Here is a 26310-nt window from a genome sequence, read left to right as displayed (position 1 = left end):
TCTTTATGTTTGAAGCCTGAAATGTGGCAAAAGGTCGCAAAGTTCAAGGGGGCCGAATACTTTCGCAAGGCACTGTATATCCTGAGATTTTAGCGTATTTTGAAAATATTTTTAACAAGTGGGGCATTGAGTTTTCAATATTGGTCAGGTATATCAGGAGATCATCTGCAAATAATATTAGTTTATATTCATGCTTACCAATACTGCACCTGTTACATTTGGTTATTGTCAAATTCTTTCTGCAAGCTGTTCAATTGCCAGTGAAAACTGGAGGGAGAGAGGACAACCCTGTCTTGTGCCACTTTCTAAAGCAATTTCATCAGATAATGTATTATTTGTGTATATTTTGGATTAAGGAGCATTTATATAATATGTTTTATTACATTTGTTATTCCAGCTGGAAAGTTGAAAGCTTCCAAATTTGGAATAGAAAAGGCCATTCAAGATGGTCGAAGCCTTTTCAGCATTAATAGACATTATTGATAAAAATATATATCTGGTTTTTTAAGCCTTACTTTTGTAATATAATAAATATCCTAAAGTTAAGGCTATAAACTAACGTAACATTCAACCTGAAAATGGAGTAACACATCCATAGCCATATTTTGAGGTTACTGTAACAATACATTTCTTCTTACGCAATCATGTAAAGCATGCCTGTTCAAGATAGAACCCATAGGTCATCACAGGTCAGTGGTGATCTTCACAATTGCTGTAATAATCTGCACAAAGTCTTGAACAGTAGTACTACTGGTAATGCATCTCAACTGCAATCCAGCATCATTTGGTTGTGCTATTAGATGAAGCAGTGATATCACACTAATCTGCTGTATACATAAACACAATATAGATCATTGTATTCCCATTTGAACTTTGCTGTGCCTTTAAATGGTTGAAAGTGACAGACATTTGGGTGCCAATTTAACCAACAATCTGACATTGTTTTTCCCTTGGAATTTGGTTGTGGTTTTACTAGTAGATGGTTGAAAGCATCATGATAATACATTGGACATTTTACTAACTTTTGTATTTTTGAGTGGGTGACTATAGGTTGTAATATCATTGATCAACGTCTCAATCAAATAGTACCCAATTATCTACGTTGAAATGACAGCGTGACCAGTGGGATTGGAAAGTAAATCGTTTAGTATTTTGACTGATATCAGATGGGGGGTGGCGCTTCTGCATCGGGTAGTGGTTCTATAAAAAAGAAAAATGCTCTCTGGCTGTTTGCAGAGGTCAGAGAAAGTGAAAGGTGTATTTATTGAAATGCTCTCTTGGAGGGCAAGGAGGAAAATAACGATATTTTATTTCCAGGGCATGTGTCTGTGTGTGGTGGCTGGCTGTAGCCTACGTGTCGTCTCCTCTTTTCTCTTAAGCCTCGATACTTAAGAATCAACCGAGCGCTATCCATCTGCTCGCATTCTGCTGCAAACCAAGATGAGCCACCAGCACAACAACCATCACTTCACGTTAATTTAACCTCTATATCTCTGACCCACCGGTCTGTCGCGGTCCATGCTTTGCCTGCCTGAGATGCGATTTCATTCTCCCTTTTCCCGGAGAGTATCGACCGTTACACCCCACTGAAAGAGCATGTCTGAGACCGGGGCGACGGGAGCAGCAGCTGCAGCTGCCCGTATCAGCTCCTCCGACAGCAGAGACTGCACGGAGGGCTTTTTGCACAAACACCGATCGCAACGCGAGGGAGAAAAGACAGATCCAAGTGCTGCCTCCTCGCAGCAAACGTCCTCCGGTGTACTGGGTGAGCCCGTATTTCAAAGGGTCAGTTTGGCTTGTGGGCGGAAATGTAATGTAGTTAGAATTGCGGCGACGGGACGGGTAGATGCGAAGGGAAACGAGACGAGCAATATAGGATCCGAGCCGCACCGTCCTTTCGTCTTTTCAGGCACATGGCCACCATAGAAACAGCCCACATCTTATATTGTTTGTAGAAGGGTGTATTTGTCCTTAAATTTACAGTATCATCGTCGCTGTCTCTAGGCTAGCCTGCTAACACTCACTCCACATGTGTGTGTTGTAGGTTTGACATGTGGGAGGTTTAGCCTCTAATATCCAGCAACAACCTGGAATTACCATCCACTGTGCAAAAACTGGTTGAATCAACGTTATTTCCACGTGAAATCAACCCCAAAAATATGAACGTGGGGACATTGAATCAATGTGGAAAACTGATTGGATTTGTAAAAAGTCATCAACATAATGGCATTTATTTTTTTCACCCAACTTTTAACCTAAATCCATCCAATGGCATGGTGAGATGTTTTGTTGATTTCACCTTGATTTCACTTACGTGACAACTTAACCAAAAGTAAATTAAAAACTAGACGTTGAACTGATTTCTGTGCCCAATGGGCAGCATTTTATGGATTAGGGCTGCTGTATTCTGAGTTTTCAAATGGTCTGGTTTTAACCGTTTACCACGAAAACTTAGGCTATATAGCCTGTTCAACCAAAACGCATTTCCCATAATGACAGTTGAATATTTTGTTAATTAAATTAAGTATTTTGTGAAGATTCTTTGGCATTGTGCCCCCTTCTATCAACCTACTGAGCACACCACATAATTTCAATGTGGATAATTGGGTAATATTTGGTTGATGTTGTTCAATGAGATTACAATATTTATTTACCCATGCAAAAATAATTTGTTGAATTTCCAATGTGTTATCACTATGCTTTGCAACCATCTAAAAGCATCAACAAATTCTAATGGAAAAACAATATCTGATTTTGGTTTAGTTAGTGTAACGATCCTCTTCCTGTAAATGACTGGACCAAAGCGCAGTGTGGCACGTTCATGATATTTTATTAACTCAGAATACTCAAACAAAGAGGAAAACGAACAGTTCTGTAAGGAAACTAAACCATACAGAAAACAACGACCCACAAAACCCATGTGGGCAAAAGCTACCTAAGTATGGTTCCCAATCAGAGACAACGATAGACAGCTGTCCCTGATTGAGAACCATACCCGACCAAAACAAAGAAATACAAAAACATAGAAAAAAGAACATTGAATGCCCACCCAAAACACACCCTGACCAAACCAAAATAGAGACATAAAAAGCTCTAAGGTCAGGGTGTGTGTTAGGGAAGATTTTCCATGACACGTGACAGTTAGTCACCCAAATGTCCATTACTGTGCTTTCAATTAAATAGGATTAAATAGGAATACAAACACACTGATAACACTTTAAATATGAATACAATGTCAGATATTTTGTTTATTTATGCAACATTTTATTGTGTTATCAGTGTGTTAATAGCAGAACCAAGTGGCCTGGATTGCAGTTGAAAATACATAAAAATACAAGTGCAAGTCATCAATGCCGTTCAAGATTTTGCGCAGATCATGTAACCTCAATGTGGCCATTTTAATGTGGAATGTTAGCCTTAACTTTAGTATTAAAAAAGTAATATTGAATTGTGTTTGGTTGACAACGCAACCAAATAACATTTAAAGGCGATGTATCTACTGATTGTTGATTGTTCCATCTGAGCCACTGTCTTAATCCCATTCTTACATTTTTATTTGTGGTTGAGTTGGAGACATGAATCCAACATATAGTTTGTTAACTTGTCTAAGTTAATAGGCTATTTATTGTATTTCAAAATTATATTGAATTGTGTTTGGTTGTCAACGCAACCAAATATCAACATTTGAAGGAGATTTGTCTTCTGTTTGGATAGTTGGCTCCATCTGTGCCACTGACTTTGTTTGTCTACAAATTGATAATTGATATGTTGGATTCATGTCTCCTTCTCAAACCCCAAAAGGTTAAAGAATAGGGTCTAAATCAAACTTTTAAATGCACTTTAAATAAAGTTTGAATTATTCCTATTCTTTACCTTGATTTTGGGTTGAGATGGAGACTTGAATCCAACATATCAATTATTAATCTGTAGACAAACTGGAATTAAAGCCAGTGTCACAGATGGAACTATCCAAGCAGAAGATACATCTCCTTCAAATATTGATTGACATCCGAACACAATTCAATATCAGTATATATCATTACATTTGAAATCAACCAGAGCTTGAAACCCTAGGCCTATTTTATTGTCTATTTTTAGTTAAATTCTGGGTTGAATTGAAACAGATGTTGATGATTTTGCAAACGCTATATAGGCCCATTGTCTTACGTCAGATGGCATCACTCCAACGCGATGCACTTCCCTCATCCAATCTGTCTTGTGGGACTCATCCTAAAATGTTAGGATTCCTGATCATCCGCTATTCAATTTAAAAAAAACTTAGTTCCTAATTTTTGATATCACTCCACTCTGACTCTATGAAATATGCAGAATAGCTAGCTAAATTATTACACAGCAGGGGTTCAAACTGTAGAACCCAGTTACTACATTTGAATATAAAATTTGATTTGATCAAACAAAATGATGCTACATATTATCTCTGGGACCCTCATGATGACAAATCAGCTAGATTACTGAATGTAAGGACATTATTTACCTTCAGAGGTGAATACCGATCGCATAGAGGTTAAGAGTGACTGTTGTCAGAAATCCGTCTGTAGATCAGCGTGTTTCTCTGCGATCGTTGGGATCAGCTGAGTGCAGCACAAGCTGAGCTGACGGGAGGCTATCACTGCAGAACAGGCAGCGCTAGCAGCTTCTTCAAAATGAGAAAAAAAAGTCCAGAAAACCACATTGTAGGATTTATATTGAATTTATTTGCAAATTATGGTGGAAAATAGGAATACAAAAAAATAAAGAAAATCGTGCCGTCTGGTTTGCTTAATACAAGGAATTTGATGTATAGCACTTTTACTTTGTACAGTGCATTCGGAAAGTGTTCAGACCCCTTCCCTTTTTCCAGATTTTGATACGTTATAGCCTTATTCTAGAATTGATGAAATTATTTATTTTCCTCATCAATCTACACACAATACCCCATAATGACCAAGCGAAAACAGGTTTTTAGAAATACAATATAAAAACAGAAATACCTTATTTACATAAGTATTCACACCCTTTGCTATGAGATTTGAAATTGAGCTCCCTTGCATCCTGTTTCCATTGATCATACTTGATGTTTTTACAACTTGATCGGAGTCCACCTGTGGTAAATTCAATTGATTGAACATGATTTGGAAAGGCACACACCTGCCTATATAAGGTCCCACAGTTGACAGTGCATGTCCGAGCAAAAACCAAGCTCGAAGGAATTGTCCGTAGAGCTCCGAGACAGGACTATGGGGAAGGGTAACAAAATATTTCTGCAGCATTGAAGGTCCCCAAGAACACATTGGCCTCCATCATTCTTAAATGGAAGAAGTTTGGAAGCACCAACTCTTCCTAGAGCTGGCCGCCCGGCCATTTAAATCCACTTCAATCAGTGTAGATGAAGAGTGGGAGACAAGTTAAACAAAGATTGTTAAGCCTTGAGACATTTGAGACAGAGACATGGGTTGTGTATGTGTGCCATTCATAGGGTAAATGGGCAAGACAACATGTAAGTTCTTTGAACAGGTCATGGCAGTACGCACAACAGTTTCCCGTGTGTATCAAGAATGGTCCACCACTCAAAGGACATCCAGCCAACTTGACACAACTCTGGGAATCATTGGAGTCAACATGGAACAGCATCCCTATGGAATGCCTTACACCTTGTAGAGTCCATTCCCCGACGGATTGAGTGTTCTGAGGGCAAAAGATGGTGCCAGTCAATATTAGGAAGGTGTTCCTAATGTTTTGTACACTTCGTGTAGTATATATTATGGGCTGTATATCCCAGTTGGTTCATGGGGGAGAAGAGCTGGGGAGTCAGTGCAGACTTTCATCATGATTAACATATCACATAACTGCTTTCACACGTGTCAGTGTCTGTCAGCGCCACGCCGCCACACAGCATGTTGAATCCTGATGCCTGATTTCCCCCCTCAGCCCTGCTCTCTGTTTTAGCCGGGCGGGGAGGATTGGATGTTTCTTCTCCATGTTTTAAGCAAGTCTTCCTAATCTTTTTTCAGTTAGCCTAAAATAGCTTTGATCCATTAAGACACCATCCTTTGTGACCTCACCCTCTCAGTCCCCTCCCTCGTCCTCCACATTAATTACATGTCCATCATATAACATAGTCATCTTAGGATGAGTCCCAAATGGTACCCTGTTCCCTATGTGGTCCACTACTTTTGACCAGGGGAATAGGCTGCCATTTGGGGCGTCTCCGTAGTTTCAGAAAGTATTGACCACTCCAGTGCAGAGTGGTGCTGCTGATAAGATACAGATGGTTACAGTAGTGAAATCAAGGGCACAGGTTTTATGGTGGATATTCATTCAACCAGAACATCAGTGTTTTTGTTGTTTGGAAGGGACATCCATTATTGTCAAAGGCAAGCAAAAGTTTATGTGGAGTTTCCCTAACCTGATGTAATGGTTGTGAAGAGGGTTACTCCTCTAAACATGTACTTGAACTGTGCTTATAACAAGTATATTTTCTAATTCCCATTGGTTTTACTGTATTTCTCTCTATAGATCAAGTGAAGCACTGATCTAAGCGATACAAGTCCCCAAATTAAGACTAAACTTGAACACTCTTGGAGAACAAACTCTGAGCATGAGAGTGTGGAGCACGGGAGTTTATATATTGAGAAACCCCCCTCCTGTCTAAAACGATCAGATCATGAGAAGGGTTTCCACTCTGCCGACTCAAACAACCTCAGAAAGTGGCATTCGATCTATTCTGTGATCTTGGTGAGATAGGATGGGGGGGGGGGTCAATTTGAATCTGTGTAAACTTATTTAACAGAGTTTCTTTCTTTAGAACTCAGCATTAATAAAGGCGATTCTCCTTGTGCAATAAGGCACAAGTAAAAGGAATAGGTCGGTATTTTGTCAATCGTGGATACCCTTTATATGCCTCTGTGTCCAGTATAAAGGAAGCTAGAGGTAGTTTCACAAGTCAGTGCTAACTCGTGTTATCTCAATGAATGGAAGTGTACTAGTCTCATAGACTTCCAGTCATTGTACTAACGGTAGTTTGCAACTTCCTTTAAACTGCATGCAGATACAAAACAATGGTATCCACAAGTTTATCTGACTCTGGTGAAGTAGATTGCCAAAATCCCGAATTATCCCTCTAAGCAGGGATATGCACACTGTCTCAGCACACATCATCCACACACCCTTGGCACTGACAGGGATTCCACTTTCTCTGTTTCTCTCTTTTTACCCCTCAGCAAGGAGTCCTCCGCTCTGCTTTAAGCAGATTTAGACAGGTCCAATGTCACACAAGTTGGTTTAAATAGCACCTTTCTTTCTAAGAGTGTATCTAGAACCCAAAAGGGTTCTTTGGCTGTCCCCTTAGAGAGAAATAGCAATAGCTTCTTTTTGTAGGCACCAACTCCGCCATGGTTCGTTGGACAAAGCTTATGAGGAAAATGTTTTTGTAGGTTTAATCTTCATCTGCTTACGTCACTTTTTGTGAATATTCTATAATAATAAAAAACAAATGACATACAGGCTTCATAAGTCATAGTCATGTTAACTGACTGCTATTATCTCATAGAACCAAACCCTTTTCATAGAGGGTTCTATCTGGAACTAAAAACAGTTTCTGCCTGGAATCAAAAATGTCTCCTATTGGGGACAGCTGAAGAACACTTTTTTTCTAATAGTGCACACCAACCCTCTGACAGCACTGAAAGGCAAGACAATTTATGCAAAAGCATCAAACTCACCACCACATTTGTAGAAGCAAGAACCTACACTTTTTACTGTAGACATTGCAGTAGACATTCAATTCTATCTGATCCTATTTTATTCTAATGTCACAATATGGTGTAGAGTATTCGATTTGGCTACTGGGGAGCAAGAAGACCCCCAGCTTCTCAGAAAACCATTGACAACTATATGCTGTTTTCAAGGGATTGTTAAATAAATGTTATAGCTAACTATTTGGTTTTAATATCACTGCTTGAAGAGCATGGTCAGAACTACACCATCATCAGAGTTATATATCAAGTAACTGCATTCTTTTCATGATCAGTAAACACCAATTGATCATGTCATTTAAGATACGTGAGGGTAACCTATCCATTTACACCGGTAAATCCTCGTCCTGGTAAAGTTGCCAGTCGGACTTCTGTCATCACCACTGTAGATGGCATGCAAATCCAACTATATTTGGAAATAGCTTGCCATCTAGTTTATACCCTGAAAGTTAGCTTCTTAACCAGCCATATTGACGTGATCTGTTATTAGTTAGCTAGCTAATTTGACATCGTCCATCGATCATTGTAGCATATCATGTCTTGTCAGCAGCAATCATAATTAAACACTCTTAAAAACAATGTTGAAAAGGGGATAATGTTAGCTAACTTCGCTAGGTAGCCCTACGTTGGTTGGAGAAAAAAGTACATTAGGTATAATTACCACTGTTTTAAGCCAACTGTGCAAAGTTTCTACCAGTAGCTTGCAAAGAAAACATCAGCTAACAGTACATCGGCAAATGCGCCTTTCTACTGCCAATATTGAGAGATATCGTGAGGCTACCCCACTGAGCTGTAATAAGAATGTTCTACCCTCGCATATCTGAATGGTGGCCAATATTGAGAGATATCTTAAGGCTACTCACACATATCTGAAATGACATGATCAATTGATGTTTACTGATCACGAAAAGCATGCAGTTACAGTGGGGCAAAAAAGTATTTAGTCAGCCACCAATTGTGCAAGTTCTCCCACTTAAAAAGATGAGAGAGAACTGTAATTTTCATCAAATACCTTAATTTGCAAATAAATTGATTAAATCCTACAATGTGATTTTCTGGATTTTTTTTTCTAATTTTGTCTGTCATAGTTGAAGTGTACCTATGATGAAAATTACAGGCCTCTCTCATCTTTTTTAGTGGGAGAACCTGCACAATTGGTGGCTGACTAAATACTTTTTCCCCCCACTGTACTTGCTGTATAACTCTGATGATAGAGCTACATTTGGAATAATCTGACATTTTGTAGTTCTGACTATGCTCTTCAAGAGGTGATATTACAACCCAATAGTTCATATTGCCAGTTGAGGGTCTCCTAGCCCCCCAGCAGGCAAATCCCACACTCTGCGCCTTATTGTGACGTTTTATTGATAACTACCTATTAACCGCCTTCTCCTCTCATAGCACCATAGACTACTGCTTTATAGGAGAAGCACAGGGATGTTTTTGATATTTTAACAGCCAGTCCATTGCACAGTCCATTGTTATACTTGGGCTAAGTCCATGATGAAGTAGCTATAGATATTATGAGGTATACTTAGGTTAACATTTAGGTCTACATTAAAGGGCACTTCATTGAATATAACAGGCTCTGGTTCACATTTTCTACTTACAAGTATCAAAGGGAAGCAAAGGGCATTAATTTCATGTAACGACCCAAAGATCGGGTAGATTAAAGATAGCAGTTGCTGTGCAGTCTACGGGACATATTTAGGGATGATGAGAGTATTTGTGAGCAACCTGGTGGGGCCCTCCAGTCCGTTCTCTGTCTCAAGTTGCTGTCTTGTGTTTCTATCGTTCTTCCAGAGATGAAAAATGCAAGAGTGGAACTGGTCATACATTTATCTTGTCTGTCTGAGGGTGAAATCTAGTCCGCCTGCCTCTTACTCAAGAGCCTGTGGTTATGGTTTTGACTGGCTTGTGGATGCATGTGGACTCTGTTCCTAAAAGTTAGGTCTATTCTAGACATGAGAAATGTTTGCATTTCATCTATAAACATCCACCTTGCCAATACAGAGAGGCTTTTGAATGTCTTTCTTGAGCATGTCACCCTGTGATCGCTGCCTGCAGAGTCAATACTGCTCTTCTTTGGTGTGTGTAAATAGATATTGCAATTCTCATGGAAACTGAGAATCCCTCTCCTTTATCCTCCCTGAGCAGGGGGGGACTGAGCAGGGGGGGATTTTTGTTGTTGTTGCTAAGCAAGGCCAGTAGAAGTACAATGGCGATGGAGCCATGCAGAGGAAGGCTGTTTTTAGCCTCAGTCATGACATATGGCATATCACCAGATCAGCTCCTCTCTACCCTCTACCGAAGGGCTTTTTAGTTAGCCTACAGGGGAGAGGAACACTTTCTGGTCCATTTTCAGGCATTAGTATTTCAGCAACAGTTCATCACTGTCTCTCCTCTTTTCCTAATTGGTTATTCCAAAAATAGATGACAGATTCAGTTCTGAATACATTTTATATTTGTGGTAAATGAGCAGTGGAGATTAAAAAACCCCCACATACAATCATATTAGTTATATTTCGGTGCATAGGCAAAGTGATTAAAACACAGTTGCTAACCAAACTCCTCGCTGTGGTTCTTGTGCCACTTTTGACCCCTCAGCAAAACTAAAACAAGAGGGTCGCCTGCCTTTGTGCAGTGTTGCATAAGAAACTCTCACAAATAGGCTGTCAGGAAAATGCAGTGCAAAACCTTCTCTATACCCTGATTCTGCACCTGACATTTCCACTTTAGAAATCTGTCTAAGTGTTTTTGTCTTATGTTGATGTCCTCAGAATTGCGTCAATACAGGACTAAAATCGAATCATACTACTAAGATTGAATCCTGTCACTCGTCAGATGTGGCAGGGCCTGCAAACTATCATGGATTACAAAGGGAAATCCAGCCGCGTGCTGCGGATAACGCAAGCCTACCAGATGAGCCAAATGCCTTCTATGCTCGCTTCAAGGCAAGCAACACTGAACCATGCATGAGAGCACGACCGTGTGATTGCACTCTCCGTATCCGATGTGAGTAAAACCTTTTAACAGGTAACATTCACAAGGCTGCAGGGCCAGATGGATTATCAGGACCCGTACTCAGAGCATGCGCTAATCAGCTAGTAAGTGTCTTCACTGACATTTTCAACCTCTCCCTGACCCAGTCTGTAATACCCACATATTTCAAGCAGACCACCCTAGTCCCCGTGCCCAAGAACGCCAAGGTAACCTGACTAAATAACTATAGCCCATAGCACTCACATCTGTAGCCAGGAAATGCTTTGAAAGACTGGTCATGGTACACATCTGTGCTTCCAACTTGTGGAAACAGTTTGGGGAAGGCCCTTTCCTGTTTCAGCATGACAATGCCCTGTGCAGAAAGCGAGGTCCGTACAAAAATTGTTTGTTGAGACCGGTGTGGAAGAACTTGACTGGCCTGCACAGGGCCCTGACCTCAAGCCCATCAAACAACTTTGTGGTGAATTGGAACGCCGACTGCGAGTGGATCTAAGGGCTGTAATTTCTACATCCTCAGGGTATCGATCTGCCTGGGAACCGTCCATGAACATGTACTGTATCTACCACTACAATAGGACCTTTCTACAGATAAAACCTAGGCCTATAATAGCAGTGATAAGAGCTCGAGATCAGCAGCCCAATTACTGACTGTAGTGTCCCACTGCCATTATTATTGACATCCACATCCTCAAAGACGTCACATAGATATCATTACTACGGTATAGGGCATCAGTCTCAGCACGGATATGAGGGTTAGGGTTGCTGGATATACAGTAGGATACTATGCGTCACTATAGTATGTGTGATAGTGTGTGCGAGTTAAAAGCGGAAATTAGATCTAGAATGACTTTCTATAAATAGATATTCTGTTATCATCAGTGTGGTTGTACAGTATGGAGATGAGCGTTGCTCAGAGGCAGAGCACAGCAGCAGTTTGGCTATTTGAACTAATTCATCAGGAAAGTGAAATGTTCTCTCTTTTAGACAGAAATAAAATTATTACGAATCTGGATTAAGTCACTGCTAGACAGTCTGTCATCTCATCGCTGGTCTACCATAGTATTACATTACATCATATTAAGTAAAATGTACCATGTTATTTGACTGTTAGAGCCATGGGCTCTACACATGAAAATGCAGTGAAGGGTGTAAATATGTAATATTGTAGTAATAAGTGTTATGTGATTCCTTATTGACCTTATGAGAAGTAAACTGATGAGATGTGAAATGAGAGAGGTGAAATAAGGGACACAAATAATGCCCAGCTAGCACATATTGTTCTGAGAACCATATCTTTCTTAGGTGTGAATTTCAGTACTTCAGCTTAACGTTTCCTACACGTTTCCTCATGGTTCTATTTAAAGTAAAGTTCTTACATTTTTCAGAGAATGTTAAGAAACAATGTTCTTCTGTGGGAATTTCAATACATTAGCATCACGTTTCCTCATGGTTGTATTTAAAGTCATGTTTTCAGAACAAAAAGAAAACGTTCCATAGACTCGGTCGGTATTACACAGAACGTCGCGACCCTGCCTGGCTCACAGCAAGAACTTAACATTTTTCAAATGCAATTTTCTTGTCTGCTTGTTTTAGTAATTACAAAACTACATTTTAAAAAAAAGTACATGTCTAAAGATTACTTTTCAACATTGCCTACTCCCAAGCATTCTCACTACTTAGAAAAACATCATATTGTAGGACATTTGTCACCAACCGGTCGATCAGCTGCCCTGCACGCCGGGCGAAGTGTTCCCATTTTGAACCATTTCATGTGTCTGAAGCAGTGTTGTGTTCGAGACCACTTAAAGCAAGACCGATTTCAAGACCGGAACAAATAGATTTGGAGTCGAGACCAAGTCGAGAGGGGGGCGAGGCCGAGTCAAGACCGAGACCGGGAGGGGGGACGAGGGGTCCATGATTGTAATTTTTGTCAAATTGTCCAGTATTTCAGAACAACATATGAATTCTTAAGACATTCATAACAGTGTGGGAGAATGGGCCTTCTATGCCTTCAGAGAAGGGATAAGTATTTATAAAATAATAATAATATTTTCAATGTTCTGATTTAATCTCTTCAGTTTTGTTGGAAAGGGTTAACACTGAAGAGGAAAAAAAGATCCAATCAGGATTTTTCTTTGCTAGTCTCTGGGGAGCTAAATCTAGTCAGCCTTTGGCTAGATGGATCAGAAGCAAGATAGAAGTCATTTGCCATTCATCTGTAATAAGGCAACAATTTGTAGTGACTGTGACATCAACCAATCACATTTTGACTTACAAAAACGTATGGATACTTCTGCCTTCTCAAAGGCCAACCGGTCTCTGCGCAATAAGCTAGCAGTAGTTTTCCCATGGTCTAGTTAACTAGTTTTTGTTGTCGGCTAGTTTTCAGCAGCTCCAGCAGGTGTTATCAAAGAGGATGTTGTTGCTAATTTGTTAGCTTCTCCCTTTTCAAGAATAACTTTCAACAAAAGTTAAGTTTCAAATTATCATCATCTGGTGAGTGGAACTGTGTTTTTATTTGATTTTAAATTGCAGCTCGCTAGCTGTTGTTAGCCATCTCTTTGAAAATAACTTATGTGTGTGAAACATTGTTGCATTCAAACTTTAGGTCACCAATTACATGTTTTTGGCAACATGTTTTTGCAATGAAGTAATTATTTAACTCCTTATTGGGAAATGCTTAATGGTTGTGTTTTTGTGTTCTTATGATTGGGACCTACTGGCTTATTACTGTATGTATATCCTTTAACATCATGCGCTGTGTGATTGCTGTCTTTCCATCGGCCCTATGGTGTACTGGTGCCTGGAGAGGTGGGAATACTCTAATTTTGCCAAAAAGTTCCCAAACGGCCCACCCAGCGAAGGAACGGCACCCTGTGTGAAAATCATGTTTTCCTATTTTTTTTAACGAGTTTTCACGTAGATTTTGGGGGATTTTCACTTTCAAAATCAAACTTTTTTTTGTAATAGAAAAAATACAAAAATGTGATGTTCTAAGTCCACAACAATGCTTAAGCCACATCAATTTGATTGGGCTTAATTTGATTTAGACTCAGAGAGTGATCTTGACTCAGAAAAGTTTGGTGAGCACTGGGCTTCCCTCATACCCCTTTTCATGACGATTCTAGGAGCCACTTGAGTGAGTGAGTGCTAGATAGCTACTGACCTGAACATTAAGCTAGCCAAGATCAACAACACAAACGGACTATAGAGCTACAAGTAGTGAGTTGAGTTACAAACAGACTGTACTAAACAAGTTAAATGTCTTACCTGTGATTAAATGTTTTCTTTACACATAGCTACGTGTAGCCTACTTGGACACAGCGTCCCCACGTTTCCCACTCTCTCAAACGAATAGCCTAACTATTTTCGCAGGCTCTATTTCCCTACGTGGGAGAATTGCAAACCGTAGGTCAGTTATTTTTGACCTGGCTAGATCTACAGTGCCTTAAAGTATTCAGACCCCTTGACTTTTTCCACATTTTACAGCCTTATTCTAAAATGGATAAAACACAAATATCCTCAGCAATCTATACACAATACCCCAGAATGACAAAGCAAAAACAGGTTTTTAGAAATGTTTGCAAATGTATAAAAAAAAAACTTATTTACATAAAGCGTTCAGACCCTTTGCTATGAGACTCGAAATTGCGCTCAGGTGCATCTTGAATCCATTGATCATCCTTGAGACGTTTCTACGACTTAATTGGAGTCCACCTATGGTAAAATAAATTGATTTGGAAATGCACACGCCTGTCTATATAAGGTCCCACAATTGACAGTGCATGTCAGAGCAAAAACCAAGCCATGAGGTCGAAGGAATTGTCCATGGAGCTCCGAGACAGGATTGTGTCAAGGCACAGATCTCGGGAAGGGTACTAAAACATTTCTGCAGCATCGAAGGTGCCCAAGCACACAGTGGCATCCATCATTCTTAAATGGAAGAAGTTTGGAAGCACCAACTCTTCCTAGAGCTGGCCACCCGGCCAAACTGAACAATCGGGGTCACTCTAACTGAGCTCCAGAGTTCTGAAGCACTCTACCAATCAGGCCTTTAAGGTAGAGTGGCCAGATGGGAGCCACTCCTCAGTAAAAGGCACATGACAGCCCGCTTGGAGTTTGCCAAAAGACACCTAAAGACTCTCAGACCATGAGAAACAAGATCGTCTGGTCTGATCAAACCAAGATTCAACTCTTTGGCCTGAATGCCAAGCGTCACATGTGGAGGAAACCTGGCACCATCCCTACAGTGAAGCATGGTGGTGGCAGCATCATCCCGTGGGGATGGTTTTCAGCAGCAGGGAATGGAAGACTAGTCGAGACAAAGATGAATGGAGCAAAGTACAGTTCCTTAATGAAAACCTGCTCCAGAGTGCTCAGGACCTCAGACTGGGGTGACAGTTTACCTTCCAACAAGACAATGACCCTAAGCACACAGCCAAGAAAATGCAGGAGTGGCTTCGGGACAAGTCTCTGAGTGGCCTAGCCAGAGCCCGGACTTGAACTCAAATTAACATCTCTGGAGAGACCTGAAATAGCTGTGCAGAAACTCTCCCCATCCAACCTGACTGAACTTGAGAGGATCTGCAGAGAAGAATGGGAGAAACTCCCCAAATACAGGTATGCCAAGCTTGTAGCGTCATACCCAAGAAGACTCAAAGCTGTGATAGCTGCCAAAAGTGCTTCAACAAAGTACAGAGTAAAGGGTCTGAATACCTATGTAAATGTGATATTTCAGTTTACATTTTTTATAAATTAGTTTCTGTACATTGAACAACACAGCAGCTTCTCGACATGTTTTTTTTTTATCTCTGTATAACCAAAAACAACAAAGTTGCCTCTTTTACAGTAGGGGTCAATAGGAAAGAATGTTGGTTTTTGCCCAATTTGTGGGTGTGGTCGAGGAGAATTCCTTATTATTGTGTGAATACCTACCGGGACTATAAAAACACAACAAAACATTGACGTCCAAAGAACATTATAATAATGAATTTAAAACATATACATTCCGTTTGCAGCATCAACCGAACTCTCTCTGTCTTCTATCTTGGTAAGTGTGTTCAGGTGTGGTGGCCGCACTTACTAATTGGCCTCAGCTGATCTTAATCAATACTTGTTTCCTTTGAAAGGGGGGCTGATTGAATAGACAAATGATCAGCTTTGTGTGAATTAAAAAAACATGGCTCAGTGGACTAATTTTGTTGATAGAGAACAGAAGATCATAGGTTCAAATCTCCTTGATGCCACAATAATAAAAACAATGTTTGCATCATTAATGCTCATGCAAATTAATTTCCATGTGTCCCATCTGTGCTTAGCGTTCAAAGCAGTTCATCCAAACTAAGCTAGCAGTGTTATTAAAAATCTTATTTTCAGAATGTTATTTTAATTACTTTTTTAAAAACCTATCAATTCCATTCACAGAATGTTAATAAAATCTCCCAGGAAAACTTTCAGGGAACCATAGTAAGACATTCTCAGAACCTCCCTGCAACCTAAAAATGAATGTTCTCAGAACATTTAAATAACGTTCTGTTTTTACCAGTCAGGAAACGTATGGCTTCGTTCCCAGAACCAATGGGAAACCAAAAACGTATGTTCAAACAACTTCCAAGGAACTAAATGTGCTAGCTGGGTGCATTGTAATTGTTTTTTTACTCACTGTAACCTAATAATAGACGGAGAGAGAGATATAAATGGACTTGAGTTTTTCAATTCTTTATACAGATAATACACTAGTAGGTCTTTGCCTCAAAATGGAAATAGATTTAAATCCCTTATTTCCTGAAATAGTTGGTCATTGCTAACAGTCCCACTGGACACAGACCTCAGTTCAACATCTAGTTTTGATTTACATTTGAAATCAACAACAAATGTCACCATGTCATTGGATTTAGATTAAAAGTTGGGTGAAATAAAATGAAATGCCCTTGAGTTGACGACTTTTTGCAAATCCATTCAGTTTTCTACGTTGATTCAACGTCATAGATTTTTCGGGGTTGAAATTGTGGAAACAATGTTGATTCAACCAGTTTTTGCCCAGTGGGGTGTCAGTCAGAAGTGGGTCAGTGCCTCCAACACTAATGCCCTCTCCCTTTAAGCATCTTACTGAAAGACGGCTTGTGCTTGGTTTAGTTCTGCTCACCTCCTTTGGTACCCTTTGGTTTCCTTATCTTTTTTTGTTTGAGAAACACATCAAAAACCTATACCTCCTTTTTATGGAACTGTTTTCAACCGTAGGTTATATCTCACAACTTTTTCCTTCTGTAAATTCCTTCTCTTGAGTTAGGGTTATCACATCAGACTTAATAGTTCAGACCCCACCCAATCAATTATCCCCCCCCCCCAGTGATTTGTAACGTGCACAACTTCACGTTACAAAAAATTGTGCTATATCTTGCAATGCCCAAACAGCCTTGCATCGTCATGGTTGTACTGTTGATCTGGTAAATCCTGTATCCCTTTGTTGCTGTGGTCATTAGAGGATCTTCCTCTTGTGTTTGGGGGCTTTTCCTGTGACAACTATGGAACAAGGCTGTCCGTTGGAGTTGGACACACAAAAGCTGCTATTCATTAACTATATTCAGAGCCACTCTCTTATTAATCCCCCTTCATCACAATGGCCAATTCAGCCAGTTAGATAACCAGCAAGCTGTGGATCTGGGAAGAAGTCTGTATGGAGTTGTGCGAAAGGGGCTCCGCTCCACACTGGCACTCTTTGATGATTGTTACCTGGATGAATAGCAGGCATTGTGGCTCTGGCACTTTACTGTTCAGACTCTGCCTTATACTGCTGCTCTTCACTGTCTGATCTAGCCCACTCTTCTTTATACAGTGTAATATACTGTGTTGAAGGTCACACTCAGTTATGTTCTTGAACCCCCATTTTCTATTGACAAAATATACGGTTGTTGAACTAGCACAAATTAGTGAAAGGCTTTAAAACCTTAAGAGCCCCACATTTTGAGAGAGAGGGAGAGAGAGGGGCGGGAGAGAGAGGAGGCGGGCAAGAGGGGTGGCAAGAGGAGGGGTAGCGAGAGGGGGCAGGTGAGGGGGCAAGAGAGGGGGCGAGAGAAAGAGGGTGCGGTCGAGCGAGAGGGGGGAGAGAGAGAGGGGGGAGAGAGAGAGAGGGGGAGAGAGAGAGAGGGGGAGAGAGAGAGGGGGAGAGAGAAAGGGGGAGAGAGAGGAATTATAGGAACAGAAGACCTTCTAATTGAAGAAATGAGCATGATTAGATCATTTGGCCCAGAAACAGAGCAGATGTTCTTAATGGGATCATTGCTATTACACTGTACTGGTATTGTGGCTGTGGACATGGTTGTTAGTCATACAGAATCATGTTAGTACATAGGGTAGTGCTGAATCCCAAATCAATGGGCAGCTGTCCAGTTCTTTCAGATCTTCAGCGTAGTCCCTAAAGGGCTAGGGCTGGTTGTGGGTTTTTAGAATGGGGTTCGGTATATGTCATCCCTCTAAAACCAACCCTTGAGAAACAGGTGCCGCTCAAAGCAGTTCCACACACTCCCTTCCCCCTGGTCTGCCTGTGAGGTAATAGTCACTGTTGCTAGGGGGAATATGGGATAAGAAAGAACACTAACATGCGGATTACACTGGGCACGCGCGTCATCAAAGGCTTGTTGATTTTTATCCATCCACACCAGACACGATCAGGACACGCAGGTTGAAATATCAAAATAAACTCTGAACCAACTATTTAATTTGGGAACAGTTTGAAAAACATGAAACATTCATGGACATTTAGCTAGCTAGTTTGCTGTTGCTAGCTAATTTGTTGTTACTAGCTAATTTGTCCTGGGATATAAACATTGGGTTGTTATTTTACCTGAAATGCTCAAGGTCCTTTTTTCCCTTGATCTTTGTAGAATTTTGACCCACTGAGTCACACAAAAAAAGGTGTGTTCTCTACTCCAACAATTTAATCCACAAATAAAAGGGGAAACTTAGTTTGTTTCTAATGATCTCTTCTTCTGTGGACTTTTTAAGGTGCATTACCACCACCAACTGGACTGGAGTGTGGACCTCAGTTCTGCTTTCAATCTCCCACGTGGATATATGCTCCTAAAAACCAATGAGGAGATGGGAGAGGCGGGACTTGAAGCGCTTAAAATGTTAAAAAATAGCACAAAGTCCTATTTTAGCGCCTAACGACGCAAACACGTGCGAGCAGTTTGGATTAAATAATTGAATAACATGCATGTGTAAATGTATTTTGCAACGCTCACACACACGTAACGTGAGTGGTGTGGTCAGCATGTAACTCACCCTAGAGGTGTTTCTGTGTGAGTACTGAATCCAAATTTAGAATCTATTGTTAATATGTAGTCTAAAATTCCATGGATTGACAGAGAATACATTTTTTTTGGGGTCACTACATAACATATACTTGGAAAAAGTCCCAGCAGAACCTATTTGTAGTTTATGAATGCTGTTATGAATGTGTAATAAACATGTTATGAACTGTTCCTGGTTTCATGAACGCACATTTATGTAGTCAGAATTTTGTTATAAATGTGTAATAAGCAGTTAGTTTCAGGTCTGTTTTGCAGTATGAATATGAGATAAGTTCCAGGTCTGTTTAGTCAAAGTTGACATCCCATCTGTTGTCCTGTGTATGCAGTAATTTAGTATGTGACATGTTGGCGTTGCACAGCGCATCACGCTCTGGATGTAGACCCCATGAAAGCACCCCTAAACCTTGTTCACATGTGCTGACCCACCCCCTGAGTCAACCCCCAGGATTCAATATGATGCTCTCAACCACTTAATATACTCTGAAGTGTCTGTGAATACAGCTAAACTACAGAAACCTGAGCTGTAGTGCTCAGAGTGTGATAGTATTTTAAGTCTCAGTGAAATTGAATTACTTTGGCTGATGTCACTGAGATCGGGACCGAGGGGAAGCTCGGGACCGAGGGGAAGCTCGGGACCGAGGGGAAGCTCGGGACCGAGGGGAAGCTCGGGACCGAGGGGAAGCCCGGGACTGAGAGGAAGCCCAGTACTGAGAGGAAGCTCAGGCAGGTAGTTGGCTCTGGCAGATCCTGGCTGACTGGCGGTTCTGGCAGATCCTGGCTGACTGGCGGATCCTGGCTGACTGGTGGATCCTGGCTGAATGGCGGATCCTGGCTGGGGCTGACTCTCGGGCTTCCTTCCGCGCCGCCGTGCTTGTCTCTTCAACTCCATTCTCCTATAACCCTCTTCGCACTGCTCCAGTGAATCCCAGGCGGGCTCCGGCACTCTCCCTGGGTCGACCGCCCACCTGTCTATTTCCTCCCAAGTCGTATATTCCAAACTTTGTTGCTCCTGCTGCCGCTGCCTGGCACCACGCCGCTTGGTCTTGTTGTGGTGGGTGATTCTGTTACGGTTTTCCTCTATCTCCTCCTCTGACGAAGAGGTGTAGCAAGGATCGGACCAAAATGCAGGGTGGTAATTTTGATACATGTTTAATTAACGAATAAACACGAACAATACAAAAACAAGAAACGTAACGCGAAAGGCTGTTTAGGTTATCTTGTGCAAACAAACACAGAGACATGAACAATCACCCACGAAACACTCAAAGAATATGGCTGCCTAAATATGGTTCCCAATCAGAGACAACAATAATCACCTGCCTCTGATTGAGAACCGCCTCAGACAACCATAGACTTTGCTAGAACACCCCACTAAGCCACAATCCCAAAACCTACGAAAAACCCCAATACAAAAACACACCACAAAATAAACCCATGTCACACCCTGGCCTGACCAAATAAATAAAGAAAACACAAAATACTAAGACCAGGGCGTGACAACCAGTCAAAAGTTTGGACACCCCTACTCATTCCAGGGTTTTTCATTGTTACTATTTTCTACATTGTAGAATAACAGTGAGGACATCAAAACTAAGAAATAACATGTATGGATTCACATCGAAAACAAAAAAGTGTTAAACATGTCAAGATGTATTTTATTTGTGTGATTTATTCAAAGTAGCCACCCTTTGCCTTGATGCCAGCTTTGCACACTCTTGGCATTCTCTCAACAAGCTTCACGAGCCTTGTTAAAAGTGAATTGGTTGAATTTGTTTCCTTAATGCTTTTGAGTCAAACAGTTGTGTTGTGACAAGGTAGGGGTGGTATACAGAAGATAGCCCTATTTGGTAAAAGACCAAGTCCATATTATGGCAAGAACAGCTCAAATAAGCAAAGAGAAATGACAGTCCATCATTACTTTAAGACATGAAAGTCAATCTGGAAAATTTCAATAACTTAGTTTCTTCAAGTGCAGTCGCAAAAATCATCAATCGCTATGATGAAACTGGCTCTCATGCAGACCGCCACAGGAAAGGAAGACCCAGAGTTACCTGCACCTCAGATTGCAGCCCAAATAAATGCTTCAAGTAACAGACACATTTCAACATCAACTGTTCAGAGGAGACTGCGTGAATCAGGCCTTCATGGTCGAATTGCTGCAAAGAAACCACTTGTAAAGGACACCAATAAGAAGAAGAGAATTGCTTGGGTCAAGAAACATGAGCAATGGACATTAGAATGGCGGAAATCTGTCCTTTGGTCTGATGAGTCCAAATTTTATATGTGTCTTTGAGATGCAGAGTAAGTGAACGGATGGTCTCCGCATGTGTGGTTCGCACTGCAGAGGATGGAGTTGTGATGATGTGGGTGTACATTTCGGGTGACACTGTCGGTGATTTATTTCGAATTCAAGGCACACTTAACCAGCATGGCTACCACAACATTCTGCAGCTATTTGCCATCTGGTTTGCGCTTAGTGGGACTGTCATTTTGTTTTTCAAAAGGACAATGACTCAAAACACACCTCCAGTTTGTGATGGAGTGCTGCGTCATATAACCTGGCCTCCACAATCCCAAACAGTGATTTCCCAGTAAAAGTGCTTGAGTTTGTCTGTGACTGCTGACCCTGGGTCTGTTGATAGGGGCTGTATTTTCCTCCGTCTCTTCAGCAGCATGGTGTCAGGTGCGCTTGTCTCTCCATGGTATTTTGGTGGAAATTACGACCTCCTCTTGCAGGGGAGCCAAGTGAGCAGAGCACACACACGCACACATTTGTTTTGCTATCCTTGTCGGGGACAAGCAATTGATTCCAATTCTAAATCCTATTTTCCCTAAAGCTAACCTTTTAACCCTTACTCCTAACCCTCTACTTGTAACCCTAAACCTATCCCCTAAGCCTAACCATTTTCCTTGTAGGGACCGGCAAATTGTCCCCACTTAAGCCCTGATGGGCAATGTCTGTGAAAATGGGGGCTCTCGATTGGCGCAGCGGTCTAAGGCACTGCATCTCAATGCTAGAGGTGTCACTACAGACCCTGGTTTGATTCTAGGCTGTATCACAACCAACTGTGATTGGGGGTCCCATAGGGCGGCGCACAATTGGGCCAGGGTCATCCGGGGTAGGCCGTCATTGTAAATAAGAATTTGTTCTTAACTGATTTGTCTAGTTAAGTAAAAATGGAGACACCACCAGTGTGAATGGGTTTTTCTATGAGCATTACTCAAACACAGAGACGAACACACACACTAAAACCCACACACACACGTAAGCTGCACAGCAGTCTGCCTGTCAATTTGGTTCATAAATCGAGGTATTGTGGAGGTGTTGGCTTTCAGACGGTGTGTCAAATCAAATCAAATCAAATTTTATTTGTCACATACACATGGTTAGCGGATGTTAATGCGAGTGTAGCGAAATGCTTGTGCTTCTAGTTCCGACAATGCAGTAATAACCAACAAGTAATCTAACTAACAATTTCAAAACTACTGTCTTATACACAGTGTAAGGGGATAAAGAATATGTACATAAAGATATATGAATGAGTGATGGTACAGAGCAGCATAGGCAAGATACAGTGGATGGTATCGAGTACATACATATATACTCATATACATATGAGATGAGTATGTAAACAAAGTGGCATAGTTAAAGTGGCTAGTGATACATGTATTACATAAGGATGCAGTAGATGATATAGAGTACAGTATATACGTATGCATATGAGATGAATAATGTAGGGTATGTAACATTATATTAGGTAGCATTGTTTAAAGTGGCTAGTGATATATTTTACATTTCCCATCAATTCCCATTATTAAAGTGGCTGGAGTTGAGTCAGTGTGTTGGCAGCAGCCACTCAATGTTAGTGGTGGCTGTTTAACAGTCTGATGGCCTTGAGATAGAAGCTGTTTTTCAGTCTCTCGGTCCCAGCTTTGATGCACCTGTACTGACCTCGCCTTCTGGATGATAGCGGGGTGAACAGGCAGTTGCTCGGGTGGTTGTTGTCCTTGATGATCTTTATGGCCTTCCTGTAACATCGGGTGGTGTAGGTGTCCTGGAGGGCAGGTAGTTTGCCCCCGGTGATGCGTTGTGCAGACCTCACTACCCTCTGGAGAGCCTTACGGTTGTGGGCGGAGCAGTTGCCGTACCAGGTGGTGATGCAGCCCGCCAGGATGCTCTCGATTGTGCATCTGTAGAAGATTGTGAGTGCTTTTGGTGACAAGCCGAATTTCTTCAGCCTCCTGAGGTTGAAGAGGCGCTGCTGCGCCTTCTTCACGATGCTGTCTGTGTGAGTGGACCAATTCAGTTTGTCTGTGATGTGTACGCCGAGGAACTTAAAACTTGCTACCCTCTCCACTACTGTTCCATCGATGTGGATAGGGGGGTGTTCCCTCTGCTGTTTCCTGAAGTCCACAATCATCTCCTTAGTTTTGTTGACGTTGAGTGTGAGGTTATTTTCCTGACACCACACTCCGAGGGCCCTCACCTCCTCCCTGTAGGCCGTCTCGTCGTTGTTGGTAATCAAGCCTACCACTGTTGTGTCGTCCGCAAACTTGATGATTGAGTTGGAGGCGTGCGAGGCCACGCAGTCGTGGGTGAACAGGGAGTACAGGAGAGGGCTCAGAACCCACCCTTGTGGGGCCCCAGTGTTGAGGATCAGCGGGGTGGAGATGTTGTTGCCTACCCTCACCACCTGGGGGCGGCCCGTCAGGAAGTCCAGTACCCAGTTGCACAGGGCGTGGTCGAGACCCAGGGTCTCAAGCTTGATGACGAGCTTGGAGGATACTATGGTGTTGAATGCCGAGCTGTAGTCGATGAACAGCATTCTCACATAGGTATTCCTCTTGTCCAGATGGGTTAGCTTTCAGACGGTGTGTGTGTGTCTAGAGCAGTGAATACAGGCCTCATTAGAATGCTTGTCAGGCTGTTCTTTTTCTGCCAAACTGCAGCTGCATGGGGAACAGGATGGATTTAGAGACTGAATAATAACTCTTAAGATGAAACTGAAATAAAAATGTTTTTTACATTTGTTTCTATTGTTTTCATTTGTTAAATCACTATTTGGAATAGAATAACATCCTGAAACAAAATCCCACTGGGCTCAGTGTTGATTCAACGTCTGTTCCACGTTGAAACGATGTGGAAACAGTGTTGATTCAACCAGTGTGCCCAGTGGGATGAAATTCCTTAACTCTCTTTGTAAGAACTTCAAATTCAACTCGACATGTTCAGACTGCCTATGTAACAAACTGATGCAGGCATGAAGGTTATCTAGTGTTACAGAATAACAATCCAAACCGTATTTGACCTTGCGATGTACATCTTGACAGTATGGGGGCTATTTTTATTTCTCTGGAACAACCCCTGGGCATTCTTTCCAGGAAGTAGTCCTACTCTGCCCTTCTTTCATCCTCAGTCTGTTCCAGGAAGCAGAACCACACAGAGCTGAACAGTGTATTTCTCAAACCAGTCCTTGGGGACCCCTAGCTATTCAACATATTTGATACATATTCCAAATATACACTCTAGTCCACCTAATTCAACTGGTCAAGGGCTTGGTGGTTAGCTCAGTTGACTGTTTGACTAGTGCTGGTATAAATCCGATATGTGGCTAGAGGTCACCGTGGACTGGTCAGAGAACAAGTGTTTTAATGTGGCAGGTGATTATAGGGCTGTGGTATCTAGTTCAACTCATGATATATGATTTTAAGAAGATAAGTGTCAAAGGCTTTTATTGGCAATTAAATGAAGTTGATGCAAAGAGACAATATTCGAAGTGTTGACCCTTCTTTTTCAAGACCTCTGTAAACCGCCCTGGCATGCTGTCAATTACCTTCTGGACTGATGGCAGCCCATTCTTGCATAATCAATGCTTGGAGTTTGTCAGAATTAGTTGGTTTTTGTTTGTACACCCGCCTCTTCGAGGATTGACCACAGATTCACAATGGGATTAAGGTCTGGGGAGTTTCCTGGCCATGGACCCAAAATATCGATGTTTTGTTCCCTGAGCCACTTATTTATCACTTTTGCCTTATGGCAAGGTGCTCCATCATGCTGGAAAAGGCATTGTTCGTCACCAAACTGTTCCTGGATGGTTGGGAGAAGTTGCTCTCAGAGGATGTGTTGGTACCATTCTTTATTCACGGCTGTGTTCTTAGGCAAAATTGTGAGTGAGCCCACTCCCTTGGCTGAGAAGCAACCCCACACATGAATGGTCTCAGGATGCTTTACTGTTGCCATGACACAGGACTGATGCACTCACCTTGTCTTCTCCGGACAAGCTTATTTCCGGATACCCCAAACAATCGGAAAGGGGATTCATCAGAGAAAATGACTTTAGCCCAGTCCTTAGCAGTCCAATCCCTGTACCTTTAGCAGAATATCAGTCTGTCCCTGATGTTTTTCCTGGAGAGAAGTGGCTTCTTTGTTGCCCTTCTTGACACCAGGCCATCCTCCAAAGGTCTTCGCCTCACTGTGTGTGCAGATGCACTCACACCTGCCTGCTGCCATTCCTGAGCAAGCTCTGTACTGGTGGTGCCCCGATCCCGCAGCTGAATCAACTTTAGGAGACGGGCATGGCGCTTACTGGACTTTCATGGGCTCCCTGAAGCCTTCTTCACAACAATTGAACCGCTCTCCTTGAAGTTCTTGGTGATCCGATAAATGGTTGATTTAGGTGCAATCTTACTGGCAGCAATATCCTTGCCTGTGAAGCCCTTTTTGTGCAAAGCAATGATGGCACCTGTTTCCTTGCAGGTAACCATGGTTGACAGAGGAAGAACAATGATTCCAAGCACCACCCACCTTTTGAAGCTTCCAGTCTGTTATTTGAACTCAATCAGCATGACAGAGTGATCTCCAGCCTTGTCCTCGTCAACACTCACACCTGTGTTAATGAGAGAATCACTGACATCATGTCAGCTGGTCCTTTTGTGGCAGGGCTGAAATGTTGTTTTGGGATTCAGTTAATTTGCATGGCAAAGAGGGACTTTGCAATTCATCTGATCACTCTTCATAACATTCTGGAGTATATGCAAATTGCCATCATACAAAGTGAGGCAGCAGACTTTGTGAAAATTAATATTTGTGTCATTCTCAACTTTTGGCCACGCCTGTACTGTTCAGTCGCCATCACTGTAAATAATAATTTGTTTTTAACTGACTTGCCAAGTTAAATAAAGGTTGAATAAAATAAAATAAATTCTATGAACCAGCTTCACCTGCAATGCTTTTCCGACAG

The 26310-nt window shown here is 41.7% G+C and overlaps 1 protein-coding gene across 1 annotated transcript in view; it reads left to right on the top strand.

Moving 5' to 3' along the window:
* Positions 1–1195: 1195 nt before the first annotated feature.
* The window catches only part of LOC112251047 (anoctamin-8-like), a 58849-nt gene continuing 33734 nt past the window's right edge, over positions 1196–26310 (top strand). Inside the window, 1 exon segment of the mRNA XM_042321745.1 lies at positions 1196–1765. Within this exon segment, the coding sequence (XP_042177679.1) occupies positions 1597–1765 (169 nt within the window). The 5' untranslated portion in view covers positions 1196–1596.

Source organism: Oncorhynchus tshawytscha, linkage group LG01, assembly GCF_018296145.1.
Source record: "Oncorhynchus tshawytscha isolate Ot180627B linkage group LG01, Otsh_v2.0, whole genome shotgun sequence".
Classification (NCBI taxonomy): Eukaryota; Metazoa; Chordata; class Actinopteri; order Salmoniformes; family Salmonidae; genus Oncorhynchus; species Oncorhynchus tshawytscha.
Note: the sequence above shows the minus strand (reverse complement) of the source record. Positions and strands in the feature narration are given on the sequence as shown.